The 17787-nt window shown below is 43.6% G+C and overlaps 1 protein-coding gene across 1 annotated transcript in view; it reads right to left on the reverse strand.

Annotated features, from left to right (window-relative positions):
- TESK2 (testis associated actin remodelling kinase 2) overlaps positions 1 to 17787 on the reverse strand; it is a 137055-nt gene that overhangs the window by 76058 nt on the left and 43210 nt on the right. Inside the window, exon 3 of the mRNA XM_056130916.1 lies at positions 5477 to 5598. Within this exon, the coding sequence (XP_055986891.1) occupies positions 5477 to 5598 (122 nt within the window). The remainder of the gene's footprint in view (positions 1 to 5476; positions 5599 to 17787) is intronic.

Raw genomic sequence — 17787 nt, forward strand, 5'->3', positions numbered from 1 at the left:
GCACAGCGGTAGGGCGTTTGCCTTGCACGCAGCCAACATGGCCAACCCGAGTTCGATTCCTCCACCCCTCTCAGAGAGCCCGGCAAGCTACCGAGAGTATCTTGCCCGCACGGTAAAGCCTGGCAAGCTACCCGTGGTGTATTCGATATGCCAAACACAGTAACAACAAAATCTCCAATGGAGACGTTACTGGGCCCGCTCGAGCAAATCGATGAACAACGGGAGGGCCTTTATGGGTCACACCTGGAGATGCTCAGGGTGTTCTCCTGGCTCTGCACTCAGGAATCACTACTGGCAGTGCTCGGGGGACCATATGGGATGCTGGGAATCGAACCCGGATCGGCCGCGTGCAAGGCAAACGCCCTACCCGGTGTGCTATTGTTCCAGCCCCAACAGTTTCAAAAACTTTAAATACAATATTTGTTGGCTTATTATAAAGACCGAGATAAGACTTAACACTATCTTTTATATGTTAGAAATATTATGTGAAAGCACAGAATATTACTTTTTGTTCTAAATTTTTGTTGTTGTTGTTTTTGTTTTGGGCCACACTAGGTGATAATGAGGGTTTACTCCTGGCCCTGTGTTCAGAAATCATTCCTGGCAGTCTCAGAAGACCACATGGGGTGCAGGGGCTCAAACCCGGGTTGGTTATGTGCAAGACAGATGTTTTACTCACTGTACAATCACTCAGACCCCAAGAATACTATCTTTTGTAGGTTAAAAATTAGGGGTGTGAGGGGCTGGAGCAATAGCACAGCGGGGAGGGCGTTTGCCTTGCACGCAGCCGACCCAGGCTCAATTCCCAGCATCCCATATGGTCTCCCGAGCTCCGCCAGGAGTGATTCCTGAGTGCAAAGCCAGGAGTAACCCCTGAGCATCACCGGGTGTGACCCAAAAAAGCCAAAAAAAATTAGGGGTGTGAGATTGGGGAATATGGTTCAAGTGGTAGAGAAATGCCTTGCATATTGAGGTCCTGGTCCTGGATTCGATTCCTGACACAGAATACCCTCGCCAGCACTGTCAGCTGTGGCTTAGTAGTCCCTGAGCACTGCCAAGCCTGCCCTCCCTCCCCACCCAGACATCAGTATTGGCAACCCAAGCACTGGTCAGAACCACATTACCAGATGAGTATTGCAGTGAGTGGCACCTGGGTCTCTAGAAACCCTCCCCCAAAGAAAATTTCATTCTTTTAAATAAAAATTTTCCCCATAATCTCCTTTTTTTTTTTAACTTTCTAAATTGAATCACTCTGAGACAGACCCTTACAAAGCTGTTTGTGACTGGATTTCATTGAATAGGTAAAGGCCCTCCCGTTGATCGTCGATTTGCTCGAGCGGTCCTAGTAACGTCTCCATTGGAGACTTTGTTGTTACTGTGTCTGGCATATCGAATACTCTCGGTAGCTTGCCGGGCTCTCCGAGAGGGGCGGAGGAATCGAACTCGGGTCGGCCATGTTGGCCGCGTGTAAGGCGAACGCCCTACCGCTGTGCTTTAATTTACATTATTCCAACACCCATCCCTCCACTAGTGTACATTTCCCAGTGAAATAGACAAAACACTCCTGAAATTCACATGGAAGAGTAAACCCCCACGAATAGCTAAAGCAATCCTTGGGAAAAAGAAGATGGGTGACATCACCTTTCCTAACTTCAAACTGTATTACAAAGCAGTAGTAATTAAAACAGTATGGTATTGGACCAGAAGGAGACCCACAGACCAGTGGAACAGAGTTGAATATTCTGTCACAGATTCCCAAATATATGATCACTTAATCTTTGATAAAGGAGCAAGAAATGTGAAGTGGAACAAAGAAAGCCTCTTCAACAAGTGGTGCTGGGAAAACTGGACTTCTACCTGTAAAAAAATAAACTCTGACCTCTAACGCCAGGCACAAAAGTCGACCAGAGTGGATTAAAGACCTCAATATCATAACTGAATCCATAAGGAAAATGTAGGCAGAATCCTCCATGATACTGAAATTAAAAGTATCTTTAAGGATGAAACACTGGACTGGAGTGATAGTAGAGTAGGTAGGGCGTTTGTCTTATACATGGCCGACCCAGGTTCAATTCCCAGCTTCCCATACGTCCCCTGATCACCACCAGGAGTAATTCCTGAGTGCAAAGCCAGGAGTAACTCCTAGACATCACCGGGTGTGACCCAAAAAGAAAAAAAAAAGATGAAACACCATCTGATAAGGGGTTAATATCTAAGATATACGAGATAGTAATAGAATTGTACAAGAAAAACCCTCCATCCCCATCAAAATATGGGGAAAATAAATGAACAGAAGCTTCCTCAGAGAAGAAATACAAATGGCCAAAAGGCACATGAAAAAAATGTTCTACATCGCTAATCATCAGGGAGATGCAAATCAAAACAACAATGAGGTATCATTTCACACCACAGAGACTGGCACACATCAAAAAGAACAAGAACAACCAGTGCTGGTGCAGATGTGGGGAGAAAGGGACTCTCTTTCATTGTTGGTGGGAATGCCGATTAGTCCAGCCTTTCTTGGAAAACAATATCAGCATTGCTTAAAAAACTAGAAATTGAGCTTCCATGTGACCCTGCAATACCACTTCTGAGAATATATCCCGAGGATGCAAAAAAGCACAGTAGAAATGACATCTGCACCTGTATATTCATTGCAGCACTGTTCACAATGGCTAGAATCTGGAAACAACCCGAATGCCCAAGAATAGATGACTGATTAAAGAAACTTTGGTATATTTACATAATGGAATACTATGCAGCTGTTAGGAAAGATGAAGTCATGAAATTTGCTTCTAAGTGGATGGGCCTGGAGAGTATCATGCTAAGTGCAATGAGTCAGAAAGAGAGAGACAGACATCGAAGGACTGCATTCGTTTGTGGAATATAAAATAACATAATATGAGACTGACACCAAAGGACAGTAGACACAAGGGCCAGGAATATTATTCCATAGCTGGAAGCCGGCATCATGAGCTGGGGGAGAAGGCAGCTGGTCAATGATGGTTGGAGGGATTGTTCAGGATGGAAGATAAGTGCTAAAAGTAGATAAAGGACCAAACGTGACATCCTCTCAGTATCTATATTGCAAAACACAATGCCCAAAGTAGAGAGAGAGTATAGGGGAAACTGTCTGCCACAGAGACATGGGGAGGGTTGGGATGGGGGGTGGATACTGGGGACATTGGTGGTGGAAAATGTGCCCTGGTGGAGGGATGCGTGTTCAATCATTGTATGATTGAAACTCAAACATGAAAGCTCTGTAACTGTATCACACGGTGATTCAATAAAAAAAAAAAAAATCACAAAGGTCCCTAACTGATCTCTTGTTCATAAATCCTTTCAACGAGCTTCTGCATTTACTCTCTGTCAGTTCCAGTTCCTTCTCAGAATCCAGTACACAGAGCATAATATAGAAACTTAGGTTTATGTAAAACATTTCTGATTAATTTATCCCAGCTCTACTTTTCCACTTTTATCAACCAATACCATGCTGTGAAATTCTCAGTTCTTCCTGAAACTTAGTACAAAGAGCCCCGGCCTCAGAATCATAGATTCTGACCAATACACGATATCTTGGTTTCAGAGACTTCAGTGGAGAATAGTTGTGATGTTTAAATCTCTAAATTGCTAAAGTAGAAAGTCAGAGAACACTGACCCGGGTTCATCCCCAGCACCACCTATGATCCTCTGAGTTCTGCCAGAAGTGATCCCTCAGCACAATGCCATAAGTAATACCTGGTGGTATAGCCTCACCACCACCACCCCTGCCCCCCAAAAGGCAAAGAACTCAATATACAACAAACTTTCAAGAATGTTCTCTGGGCTTAAGAGATAGCACAGGAGGTAAGGCATTTGCCTTGCATGTGGCAGACCCTGGCAGATCCCCAAAACATGGTCCCCCCAAGCAATACCAGGAGTCACTCCTGATCAGGGAGCCAGGTATAGCCCCTAAGCACCACATGGTGTGGTCCAAAACACCCACCTCAAAAAAATATAAAAGGTGTGGCTGGGGAGACAGTATAGCAGGTAGGGATTTGCAAATCAAAATTCACAAAAATCACAAATCATCCTGTTAATCGTCGATTGCCTCGAGCAGGCCCCAGTAACGTCTCTTTCATCCTAGCCCTGAGATTATATTCACGGCTCTTTAGGAGAATGAGACCCATCATTGTTACTGGTATTTGGCATATTGGGGACGCCACGGGGAGTTTGCCAGACTCTGCCCTGTGGGCAGGCTACATTCGGTAGTCTGCCAGGTTGTCCAAAGTAGGAATGAGATAATAAGATGTCATAATTATACCATATGATTTCTCTCTAATCTAAGTAGTAACAATAAAAGGTAAGATGTGAACAGAATGTTCAACTTTTACTTTAACATACCATCTAGTTAGGGCCAGAGAGATAGCACAGAGGGTTGGGTGTCTGCCTTGCACATGGCTGACCCAGGTTCTAACCCAGTAACACATATGATCCCTTGTGCCCCACAAGGAGTGATCCCTGAGTGATCCCTAACTAAGCCCTAAGCACCTCTGGGTATGTCATTCCCCCCCCCAAAAAAAAAACTAAAACCAAAAAAAAAAAAACCAAAATAAAAAGACCTAGTTAAACTTTAAAAATGTGAGAAATACTTATTTAGAAATAATTACATTAGTAAAGTGAGAAATACGCAGATACTGATTATTAGAGTATGATAATTTATAATTTCACTCTATTTTTTTAAAAAAATAAACTATGGGGGCTGGAGCAATAGCACAACGGGTAGGGCGTTTGCCTTGCACACGGCCAACCCGGGTTCGATTCCCAGCATCCCATATGGTCCCCTGAGCACCGCCAGGGATAATTCCTGAGTGCAGAGCCAGGAGTAACCCCTGGGCATTGCCGGGTGTGACCCAAAAATCAAAAATAAATAAATAAATAAATAAACTATGGTGTCAGGGATGTAGCTTAGTGGTAGATTACTTGCCTTTTCCCTTTCAATCTCTGGCACCACACACACACACACACACACACACACACACACACACACACACACACGGCAAACTGCCTCTTCAAGTACTAAAACTTCAGAGCGAATAGGTTGGGGACATAATTTTACTCTTATTGTATTCACTGATTTAATTACAATTCCTCCATAAAGTGATTAAGAAAATTAAATTACCACGTAGAAACTAGTATCTTTTCTCTGACAAATTTCTAATTCAGCAATAGAAAATAATGGTTCTAATGAGCTGATACTAGAGTAGAGTAATTCGGGAGAGAGAAGTTGCTTAATTAAACGTTGCTAATTACCAGAAAGTTATGCCAGTAGGTAGAAAAGGACCTAAATATGGCCAAGCCCCAGAGACCCAGCACGAGAGACCCAGCATGGACCTCAAATCTCTCTTTGCAAGCTCTTATCATCACTATTTTAGCAGCTTCCGATAACATTTCAGCCTTCTCGGTGATCCCCAGAAGGAAGTGGAAAAGCCATTACTTGAGGATGTTGGGATGGGAGAGTTTATTCATGAGCTGGACTTCTCTCAGCATATTTGCCCGGTTGCTGCTCAGCGTGTTCATCTTAAGAGCCATCACCTGACCAGAAGCGCGGTGTCGTACCTACAGAATAAAACAAAACAAGAAGAGCAGCTTAAGAGCAGCAGCTATGCAAGAGGCCAAAGTGTCCACCTGGAGAACATGCCATGATATTTTCATGCCCATTTAGAACAGAATAGACACGACAGAAACGTCTCGTCTCTTCTATAAAATCTGATCACCTTAGGTTTTCCTAGTAGACCCTGCTCTTGTGAGCATGATGAATGCACTCAAAATCCACTCGATGTTTTGTCAAAACGTGGCAAGAGACAGCACTGCAAAGTCCCACAGTATAAGAAAAGCAAGGACAATAATAATAAAAAGAAAAAGAAAGGTAAAGATTCTCTGCATGCCCAGGGAAAGTGGTATTATGACAGGGGGCAAAGTACTATGGAGGTCAGACAAAGCTAATTTGCTGGGAAAAGGATAAAATGATAAAGAAGATTGTGTTGAGGCTGGACGTAGTTGAGATAAGCTGAGATCTAAGAGAGTGCTCGTCATTAAGAGATGAAAGCATTTGGGTTTGTTTGTTTTGGGGTCACACCCAGTGATTCTCAGGTATTATTCTTGGCTTTACATTCAGAAACCACTCCAGGTGGACTCGGGGGACCATACAGGATGCTGGAGATCAAATCCAGGTCATCAGCATGCAAGACAAGCATCTCTCCAACCCAAAATGCAAGGGCTTTGAACTCATGCACAGAAAATTAAAAAATATATATTTTTTATATATAAAAAGGGGCTGGAGAGATAGCACAGCGGGTAGGACGTTTGCCTTGCACGCGGCCGACCTGGGTTCAACTCCCAGGGTCCCATATGGTTCCCCGAGCACCGCCAGGAGTAACTCCTGAGTGCAGAGCCAGGAGTAACCCCTGTGCATCGCCAGGTGTGACCCAAAAAGCAAAAAATAAATAAATAAATAAATAAATAAATAAAAGGAGTACCCTAGTAATCCAGTTATAAGCTTCAACTTTAGTTAAGACGACAATGAAATCCTGAAATCCTGGGCTCTGTTAAAAACTATATATGGGGAGGGAAATGAACTAGTTGTATGAATAAAGTTTCCCATATGAGGAAATTTCCTTAAAGATTTAAAAAAAAAATCTTATCACATTAGGATCTCACTTCCATTAACTGGGTTTATTCCATTTAAGACCAAAAGTGTTTCACATTATACTGGCAAAAAAAAAAAAACCTACTGTTAATACCACTTCAAGATTCTTTATTTTTTAATACCTTAGAAAAACTGATGGAAATGAATATGACTGGTGCCTGATAACCAACATGCGTGAATCTTAGGATACCAAAAGAAAAAAACTGAAAAAAAGACAACAGAAAAACTTTTTATAGAATTTTAAGTATACCAAAAGTTAAGAAAAAATACATATTTAAGCCTCACATAACACTTAAAAACTATAAAACTGTCTCTGAAACACTAACGTCAAGATTTTCCCAAACTTTGTAAATTATGTATTGATTTTAAAAAATAAATAAAAGCTTTGTGGGCTAGAGATACACAGTACAACAGATAAGACACTTGTCTTGCATCTGACTGACCCAAGTTTGATCCCTGGCACCACAAATGGTTCCCTGAGCACAGTCAGGAGTGATCTCTCTGCACAGTGATCTCTGTGCCCTGAGCAACACTGGATGTGGCCCCAAAACAAAACAAAACAATAATCACAAAAACTTTATTTAAAGATCATGGAGATAGCTCAAAGGACTGGAGCACATACTTTGAAGACGAGAGGGTGGGTTCAATTATCTACAGCACATGGTCCCTGAGCAATCATGAGTGTTGCCTCTCCCCACAAAAAGTAAACATTCATTTCATATTTTGTACAGTTGGGAATTACTATGCAAGAAGTCAACATCCGGGGCTGGAGCAATAGCACAGCGGGTAGGGCGTTTGCCTTGCACGTGGCCAATCCGGGTTCGATTCCCAGCATCCCATATGGTCCCCTGAGCACCGCCAGGGGTGATTCCTGAGTGCAGAGCCAGGAGTAACCCCTGTGCATGGCCAGGTGTGACCCAAAAAGCAAAATAAATAAATAAATAAACATTTAAAAATAAAAAAAGAAGTCAACATCCTATGGACTTTAAAGTATGAGGGTCTGAAAGTATAAAAATATTATTTCAGGGGCTGGAGCAATAGCACAGCGAGTAGGGCATTTACCTTGTACACGGCCGACCCGGGTTCAATTCCCAGCATCCCATATGGTCCCCTGAGCACCGTCAGGGGTAATTCCTGAGTGCAGAACCAGGAGTAACCCCTGTGCTTCACCAGGTATGACCCAAAAAGCATATATATATATATATACATATATATATATATGTATATATATAATATTTTAATTATATATTTTAAATTATATTATATATTAAATATATATTTAAAATTATATTATATATATTTTTTCAGTATATTATAACTTAAAGAAGCAGCAATCTATAGAAAATGTGGCAACTGAACCAAAAAGAGTACAGGAGTTAAGGCACTTGCCTTGCATGTGGCTGTGGTTTGCTCCATGACATGGCATGGTCCTCGCACTCTATGATCAACACCACCAGGAGCAAACTCCTAGCACAGAGCCGGAAATACCCCAGTACTGATTGAAGAGCATGGCTCAAACCCCTCTCCCCAAATGACAATTGACTTAATTTTATTTATTTATTTATTTGCTCGAGCAGGCCCAGTAACGTCTCCATCATGAGACTTGTTACTGTGTTTATTTATTTTGCTTTTTGGGCCATACCTGGCAATGTTCAGGGGTTACTCCTGGCTCTGCACTCAGGAATTACTCCGGGTGGTACTTGAGGGGCCATTTGGAGTACTGGCAATCGAATCCAGGTCAGCTGGGTGCCAGGCAAACACCCTACCCACTGGAGTATCATTCCAGCTCCTCTACTTAATTCTAATCTCCTAACATCCCTTAAAAACATCAAAAACAGGGACTAGAGAGATAGAAAGAGATAGAATAACAGGTCAGGTACTTGCTGTGCAAGTGGGAGACCCGGATTCAATCCCCAGAACCCCGTAATGTCCCAAGCTCTTCCAAAAGTGATGCCAGAGCACAGAGCCAGGGGTAAACCCTGAGCATTGCCAGATGTGGTGCCAAAACAAAACAATCAATAACCCCAAGTTTAGTTTACCTGTAAATAAGAATAGGCATCAAAGTTCATCTTAGAATTGAAAGAAAAACAATGTTAGAATGGTTAGACAGAAGGAGAATGAAGCAAAACATTCAGAGCCCTAAGAGAAAAACTGAGGCAGGAGTCTGAAGGAGAAAGATTGAGGCAAAACATCAGTTACCTCTCCCCTCTTCTAGATCACTAAGTGAGATTTGGAACCCACTCTCTTCCTACTGCATCAATGATTCTGTTGTCATGCACCTCGTGACTAATGAAAGAGAAGTGGCTTTCCTTTTCAGATTCTGCATGGATAAGTTAAAAGAGACATTTGTACACAAAGAACTCACTAACAGTATTTTTCCAATGCTATTTACAGAAGATATCTGTGTTGAAGAGCAGATCCCCATCCTGAAAGCGGTTTTTTCCCCCTCTCTCATCAAAAAAACTATCACTAACTTGATTTTGTTTTCTTTTATTTTGGTTTTGGGCCACACCCTGCAATGCTCAGGAGTTACTCCCGGTTGTGCACTCAGGAATTACTCCCGACAGTGCTCGGAGACCATATGAGATACCAGGGATCGAACCCGGGTTGGCCACACGCAAGACAAGCGTCCTACCTGCTGTACTATCTCTCCTGCACTGTTACTGTTATTGGATTTGTTTTTTTAAAGTAAAAATAGGTTTGATTTGGAAGTTTCGAGAAAGGGTAGAAAGAGGAAGGAAGAGAGGGTGAGAGAGACAGACAGACAGACAGAGAGAGAAAGAGAGAGAGAGAGAGAGAGAGAGAGAGACTCAAGAGACAACAAGGGTTTCTTCAGAGTGGAAAGAGCGCCCTAGGACACATCCCAGCATTAAAGTATGAGGGTCTGAAAGTATATATCTCAAGAGGGGAGATGGAAGCAATAAACCAACACATCTGCTCAAGCAGCATATGCACGCTTCAATCAATCAATCACAATCACGACCATCCTGTTATTCATCGATTGCCTTGAGCAGCCCCAGTAACGTCTCCTTCGTCCTAACCCTGAGATTTTTTTAAAAAGTGTCATATTCAAGGCTCTTTCAGAGTTAGGAGAATGAGACCCTTCATTGTTACTGGTATTTGGCATATTGAGCACAACACGGGGAGTTTGCCGGACTCTGCCGTGTGGGCAGGTTACATTCGGTAGCCTGCCAGTTTGTCCAAAATAGGAATGAGATGATAAGATGTCGCGGCCACGAGCGCTTCCAGGAGCTGGGTTTTATATTTTTTATTTATTTATTGAATCGCTGTGGGAAAAGTTACAAAGCTTTCAGGTTTAGGTCTCGGTCATGCAAATGTCAATCACATTTCCCTTTACCAATACTTATTTTTCAGCACGAAGAACCCCAATAAACTCCCCCACCCTCCCCCCAATGCCTGTGAGCAGATGAATTCTAGTTAACACTCTATCTACTTTGACTAGCTTCATTGTTTAGATAAAAGTTGCACCATTATTATTTAGAGTTTACCCCCCCCCCCCAAAATCAGCCATGCTGAAAAAGCATTGTGAAATGATTTGCTTTCTACAGCTGGGTTCAAGAATTAAATGATATCGCGTGGCTGCAATTGTGGCCGCGTGGTTTTGGATTTCTGCTATTTTACTTATTAACCCTGGAAGTATTTCTACTGAGAGTCAGATAATTAAGAGATTGGTTTCTGTGCTCTGGAGTCATGGCTGTGCCGGAAAGCCGCTCGTGGGGGGCAACTGGTGACCTCGGTAAGGTGTGAAGGACGGGCTAGAACGCCCCCCCGTCCCATGAGGTTTCAGTTGCGCCCCCACCTGGGAGCTGGGTTTTATAGGCTTCAATAAGTTGTTTTTTTATTATCAGCTGATAAGAAAATCTTTAAGAGAATTTTAAATATCAAAAATCTTGATATTTGAATCTCTTGAGTACTTGAGTACTTTTTGCCCCCGCGTTGGGTGTTCCTCCCCGGAGCCTTGGAGGGAAGCGGGTTGAGCTTTCCTCCCCGCCCCGACCAGGGCTCCGGCAGCCGAAGACCTCCAGGACCAGCCACCACCATGCTGAGACCACTCTCCGCACACATGAAGGTACTGGCAGAGGGACAAAGCCACGCGGGTTCCGGGGCCGAGACCTCCAAGCCTACTCGAATTGGAGTCGAGCATCTTCCACCCAGATCCTCCAAATTCCAGTAGGCGGGGGTCACACCCACCACCTGGCCCCCTGGCGCCGTGTAATCCCATCAGCGGCCAAGACTCAGAGACTATAAAATCCAGATTCCGGAACCGCGCGGCCGCAAATGCGGCTGCGCAACATCTTATCAGAACTTTTTTTTTATGACATCTTATTGTCTCATTACTACTTTGGAAAAACTTGCAGGCTATCGAATGTAGCCTGCCCACAGGGCAGAGTCTGGCAAACTCCCCGTGGCGTACCAAATATGCCAGATACCAGTAACAATGAAGGGTCTCATTCTCCTAAATAGCCTTGAATATAATCTCAGGGCTAGGATGAAAGAGACGTTACTGGGGCCTGCTCGAGGCAATCGACGAATAACAGGATGATGAAATGAAATGAAATGAAATGAGTACTTTGGTGGTGATGAAGATGCAGTACAACAAAACCACAAACTCTAACATTATTATACCACTATATCCAACCCTAATAAAACAAAAATTTTTAAAAATCTAATATTAGAATCACTTGATCACTTGATCACTTGACATCCTGTTACTCATCAATTGGCTCAAGCAGGTGCCAGTAATGTCTCCATTTGTCCCTGTCACATGCTAGTGTAGCCCAATGGCGTCTGCTCACTCCAGAACACAAAGAGCCTCAAACCGATCATTCAGGGTCTTGACGAAGAAGTCTGACTATCTCATAAGTGGGTGGCCACACAATCTTTTGATCACCTGTGGAATCCAGTTAGTAATGGCTCTAGTCCAGCGGTTGTCTCCAAATCTCATTACGTGTCCACCCCATCTGATTTTTGACACCTTGGCAAACGAGACAGCGTCCCTGATTCTTGATCATCGACAGAGGTCGGAACTCCGGATTCTTTCTCTCCTTTGAGTGAAACGTGATATTCCAAGCATAGCTTTTTCTATTCTTCTTTGGGAGACCTGAATAGCGTTCACATCTTGTTTGCGTAGGGCCCAGGTCTCTGAGGCATAAGTTAATGCAGGAAGAATAGTGGAATCAAAGAGATGTGCCCGGAGCCGGAGGTTCTTCGTCCTCTTAGCTATTTCTTTGACACTCTTGAAGGCATTCCAAGTTGCTCTCTTCCTCCTGTGCAACTCAGGTGCCAGGTCATTCGTCATGTTGATTTCTCAACCTAGGAACACATAACTGTTGCATTCGGAGATGTTTGCCTCGTTGAGAGTGAATGGAACATCAGGAACAAGACCGTTTCTCATAAACACTGTCTTCGTGAGATTCAGCTGTAGTCCGACCTTTCCACAATCACGGTCGAAGTTGGCCAGCATTTGTGCTGCTTGGCTACTGTTTGGTGTTATTAGAACGATGTCATCAGTGAAGCAGAGATGGTATAGTTGCCGACCGTCTATCTTCACTCCAATTCCTTCCCATTCCAGTCGTCACATGACGTTCTTGAGGGTGGCACTGAAGAGTTTTGGTGAAATGGTAACACCCTGCTGAACCCCTCTCTTGACATGGATTACCACTTCCTTGTAGAATGGTGAGATCCTGGTAGTGAATCCATAATACAGTTCACGAAGGATCCTGATGTATTGTGTTTGAATACCCTGTTTGGCTAGGGCTTCGATGACTGCTTCAGTCTCAACAGAATCAAAGGCCTTCTTTAACTCCATAAATGTTAGACAGAGAGGCATCTTGAACTCCCGAGAAACCTCAATGAGCTTGGTTATTGTGTGGATATGGTCAATCATAAATCCTTTTCGAAAACCGGCTTGCTCGCATGGTTGTCCTTCATCTAATGTTCTGCCAATCCTATTCAAGATGACTCGAATGAACAACTTGTAGACAAGAGACAACAGGCAGATGGAGTGATAGTTGCCAATGGGATGGAACTTTGCATTCAGATAGCGTATGAAGAGCCGAGCCAGTGTATTGATGAGAACTGGCAGCAGGTTCTTCAGGTGTCCGGGTCTGACCTTGTCTGGGCCAGGTGCTGTTCTCTTCTTTACCGACAACATGGTGTGTCAGATTTCAGAAGGGAGAACATTGGGAACAACATATCCATCCTGCGGATTTTGGTATGTGGGCAGGTATACATGGCTATCGAAGAGATCTGAGCAGAAGTCATGGATAATCTTCTCCATTGCCATTCTGGAAGATGTGATAGCTCCATCAGGACGTCAGAGAGCAGTCACATTGGTCTTGTAGTTGGCGAAGGACAGGCAGGCGTTGTGAATGCTTTTCCCAGCTTCTACTGCATCTGCCAGCATTGCTGCTCTTCTCTCTTTGAGATCTTCCCTTATCGCTTCTCTGCACTGCTTTGCAGCTTGGATGTTTGTTTGTGGTTGCCTTAGGCTTGTGCCACGCCATGTTGGTGAATGAGTTTTCAAAGACAGGTGTCTTTTTGTGACTATCTCTCTCTCAGCATTCCTCGCACAATCATGGAGGTGCTGAACCAGTTGATCGTATTCTTTGTCAATGTTGTCAATGACGGCATCTTCCCATGTTGCCGCAATAGTGCCAAAGAGCTCCCAGTTGGTGGTCGCTCTGGGAGTTCTCGTCTTAAACTCTGCAGCCCTTTCTCCCCACTCTGTGAAGTAGAATTTTTCATAAAGGAGATGGTGGTCCGATCCCATTTGAAATTTTAGGACAAAAGTGATATCAGTCAGGCAAAATTGTCCATTGAATATGATGTGGTCAATTTCTTTATGGAACCATCCACCGGGAGACGTTTAGATTCAGCCTTCTGGAACTGTGAGTTACCATGGTTGATCTTGGTCGACATGATGAACTCAGATAGTCTCTCACCCTGTTCGTTCCATTCTAGGCCATGGGTCCTAATGTGGAGTTCTTCAGCTGATCTTCTCGGTCCTATCTTGGCATTAAAATCACCAACTATGATCTTGTAGAAGGTGTGATCTTCTTTATAGAACTTCTCCAACTCCATGTAGAACTTCTCAATTTCTTCTTCATCATATTAGAATGACTTGATCACTTGCCTTCCTGTTAATCATCGATTTGCTCGAGCAGGCGCCAGTAACATCTCCATTTGTCCCTGTCGTGTGCTAGTGTAGCCCAATGGCGTCTGTTCGTTCTAGGAACACGAAGAGCCTCAAACCAATCGTTCAGGGTCTTGACGAAGAAGTCTGACCATCTGGTAGGTGGGCGGCCACGCGGTCTTTTGACATCCCGTGGAATCCAGTCAGTAACAGCTCTAGTCCAGCGGTCATCTCCAAATCTCATTACGTGCCCAGCCCATCTGATTTTTGATGCCTTGGCAAACGAGACAGCATCCCTGATTCTTGACTGTCAATGGAAGTCGGAAGTCCGGATTCTTTCTCTCATTTGAGTGAAATGTGATACTCCAAGCATAGCTCTTTCAATTCCTCTTTGGAAGACACAAATAGCGTTCTTATCCTGTTTTCATAGGGCTCAGGTCTCTGAGACATATGTTAATGCAGGAAGAACAGTAGAATCAAAGAGATGTGCCCAGAGCCAGAGGTTCTTCGTCCTCTTAGCTATTTCTTCGATGCTCTTTTTCAGTTTTTTTTTTTTTTTTGCTTTTTTGGGTCACACCCAGTGATGCTCAGGGGTTACTCCTGGCTTTGCACTCTGGAATCACTCGTGGCGGTGCTCGGGGGACATATGGGATGCTGGGAATCGAACCTGGGTTGGCCGCGTGCAAGGCAAATGCCCTACCCACTGTGCTATTGCTCCAGTCCTGCTTCGATGCTCTTGAAGGCATTCCAAGCCGCTCTCTTCCTCCTGCGCAACTCAGGTGCCAGGTCATTCGTCATGTTGACTTCTTGTTTGTCATCTACAAGCTGTTCACTCGAGTCATCTTGAATAGGACAGGCAGAACACTAGATGAAGGACAACCATGCGAGCAAGTCGGTTTTCGAAAAGGATTTAGCACGACTGACCATTTCCACATGATAACCAAGCTCACTGAGGTTTCTCAGGAGTTCAAGATGCTGCTATGTCTAATGTTCATTGATTTAAAGAAGGCCTTTGATTCTGTTGAGACAGAAGCAGTCATCGAAGCCCTAGCAAATCAGGGCATTCAAGCCCAATACATCAGGATCCTCCGTGAGCTGTATTGCGGATTCACTACCAGGATCTCACCATTCTACAAAGAAGTGATCATCAATGTCAAGAGAGAGGTTCGGCAGGGTGATACTATTTCACCAAACTCTTCAGTGCCACCCTCGAGAACATCATGCGACGACTGGAATGGGAAGGAATTGGAGTGAAGATAGACGGTCGGCAACTACACCACCTCTGCTTCACTGATGACATCGTTCTAATAACATCAAACATTAGCCAAGCAGCACAAATCCTGGTCGACTTCGACCGTGAGTGTGGAAAGGTTGGACTACAGCTGAATCTCACGAAGACAATGTTTATGAGAAACGGTCTCATTCCTGACATTCCGTTCACTCTCAACGGGACAAACATCTCTGAATGCAACAGTTATGTGTACCTAGGTCGAGAAGTCATATAAGAATAATGTATGAAATTCAGAATATTCAAGAAAGGGGATGGAACTATAGTACAGTAGGTAAAGACCTTGCCTTCCATGCAGCCAACCTGGGTTCGAATCCCAGCATCCCATATGGTCCCCATTCCTGCCAGGAGTGATTCCAGGATGCAGAACCAGGAGTAAGCCCTAAGCCCCACCAGATGTGGCCCAAAACCAAAACAAAACAAAAATAATAAAAATATTCAGCGAAAATCCCCACAAATAGTACATCAGGTAAGGCACTTGCCTTGTACACTGCTAACCCAAGTTCCATCCACAGTATACCATATGGTTCCCTGAGCACCGTCAGGTGTGATTCCTGAGCATAAAGCCAAAAGTAACCCTGAGCATCGCCCCAGTTGTGTCCCAGAAATAAAACAAACAAAAACTATTCAAGAAAAAACCTACTTCTTAAACAAGTAGATCTGATGACAAACATATTCATAACTCACTGCATAGTAAGTATGCTTCACCTTCATGAAATACTATCCTTTCTTCAAGAGCCCTAAATTCCGCTTACTTTTCAAGGACAATATCAACATCTCCTTGACTCTCCCTGGAATAATCTGTTGTTTCTTTATACTACTACAGAACATTCATAACACCAAAAGAACGGTCATCACACAGTTCTAGTCATAAGTATCTCCTCATGTAGCTATAAAGCATCATGAGGACAAGACTTACATTGCATTTATCTTTGTCTACAGGGCCTAGACCATCTGGCACATCATAAGGCACACTAAGAACAAAAACACTGGGGCTGGAGCAATAGCACAGCAGGGAGGGCGTTTGCCTTGCACCTGGCCAACCCGGGTTTGATTCCCAGCATCCCATATGGTCCCCCCGAGCACCACCAGGCGTAATTCCTGAGTGCAGAGCCAGGAGTAACCCCTGAGCATCGCAGGGTGTGACACCTCCCCCCCAAAAAAAGAATATAAAAACTGTAAAATAACACTTGTTATTATACTTTGGAAAGATTGTCATTTAAGCAGGTTATTTGTTGAAGGGAAGGAGTGGTCTTCTTTTCTTTTTTTTTTATGGCAGAAGTTGCAGGGAGGATGTAAACAACAAAGAAGGCAAAGCTTTAGCCATATTTTCAAGTTTACCATCTAAAAAAGAACAATTAATTATAGGACTAATTGATAAGAAAAAAAAATGAAGAAGCCAGCAGTTGATGGGACTTAGAAACACTGAGAAAAAACTTCATGAAATTTTAGTTAAACCTCAAAGCGTTAACAGAGTTAGTTCAGCTATTTTTCTTTTGGTCAGGGAGAGCCAAAGACTCATACAAAATACGCTTCATGGGGGCGCTTCATGTCCTCAGCCATTTTTCTTGTGCAGCAAAGTCATAAGGAAAAAAGGTTTCTATAGAGAAAGAAAACAACAGCTTTTGGAAAGCAGGGGTGGGGTGGAGCAGTAGGGCCCAAGCTGAACAATAAAAGACCCTTCAGTGCAGGCCAGAGAGATAGCACAGGGGTTAAGCACTGTCATGCATGCAATCAACCCCAATTTGATCCTCTACGCCGCTTCTCGTCTCCTAGGGAACATGATCCCTGAGCACAGAGCAAGGATAAAGCATGGAGCACTGCCAAATATGGCCCCAAAACATAGAAAAAAAAGAAAGAAAATACTCTGTCCCCTAAAGCATACTTCATGCTATCTGTAAACTAAAAAAGAGTTAGGCTGTGGGGAAGAACATGAGGAAGACTGTCCTTAGCTTCAGGCTTTTCGGGGAAAGGGGAAACAGAGCACAAACCGTCCTTATCTTTCTTTAGGTTTTGAGGCAAGAACAGTCCTCCTTGTCTAATATTGATCTCTGGCCCTACTTCAATCCCCACTTGAAAGTCAAATCTCACTTACAATTCTTTGGAAGTTGGATCAAAATTGGCCACTTCCTGCTTAAATAACCCTTGAACCCTTTTCCTGGGAATTTGAGCAGAAGGGGAAGCATTTTCTATGAGATATTTTCCTTTTATGCTAGTTCTTTTAGGCTCCACTGTTAGTTGTTCAATTTAGAAATGGAGTATTGACTCGGCTTTGGCTCGTTCTTGCTGAGCCAGGTCATCATGGGATGAGAGCAGAACAGAACAAACTGGCCCGGTGGGAAAAATACATGGGAGAGCTACTAGAGAGAGCACTCAGCAGGCTGAATACATGTTTTACATGCCAGAGGCCCAGGTTTTATCCCTAACCCTGATTGGTTCCCAAAGCATGCTGCCAGTGACCCCTAAGCACAAAGCCGGGAGTATCCCCTGACCTGCGTGTGAGCCCCTCAAAAAAATAAAACATACCTTTTCAGACAAGCTACATTCTACCTTTGGGTCACTCCTGCAAAAATAATCTTTTACCCAAGACACATTTTAGAATGGCAGATTGTTGCTTTTTTTTTTTTTTTTTAGGGGCGGGGGTGTCTTTCAACC

Source organism: Sorex fumeus, unplaced genomic scaffold (genome assembly GCF_029834395.1).
Source record: "Sorex fumeus unplaced genomic scaffold, SorFum_2.1 ptg000082l, whole genome shotgun sequence".
In the NCBI taxonomy this organism is placed as follows: domain Eukaryota; kingdom Metazoa; phylum Chordata; class Mammalia; order Eulipotyphla; family Soricidae; genus Sorex; species Sorex fumeus.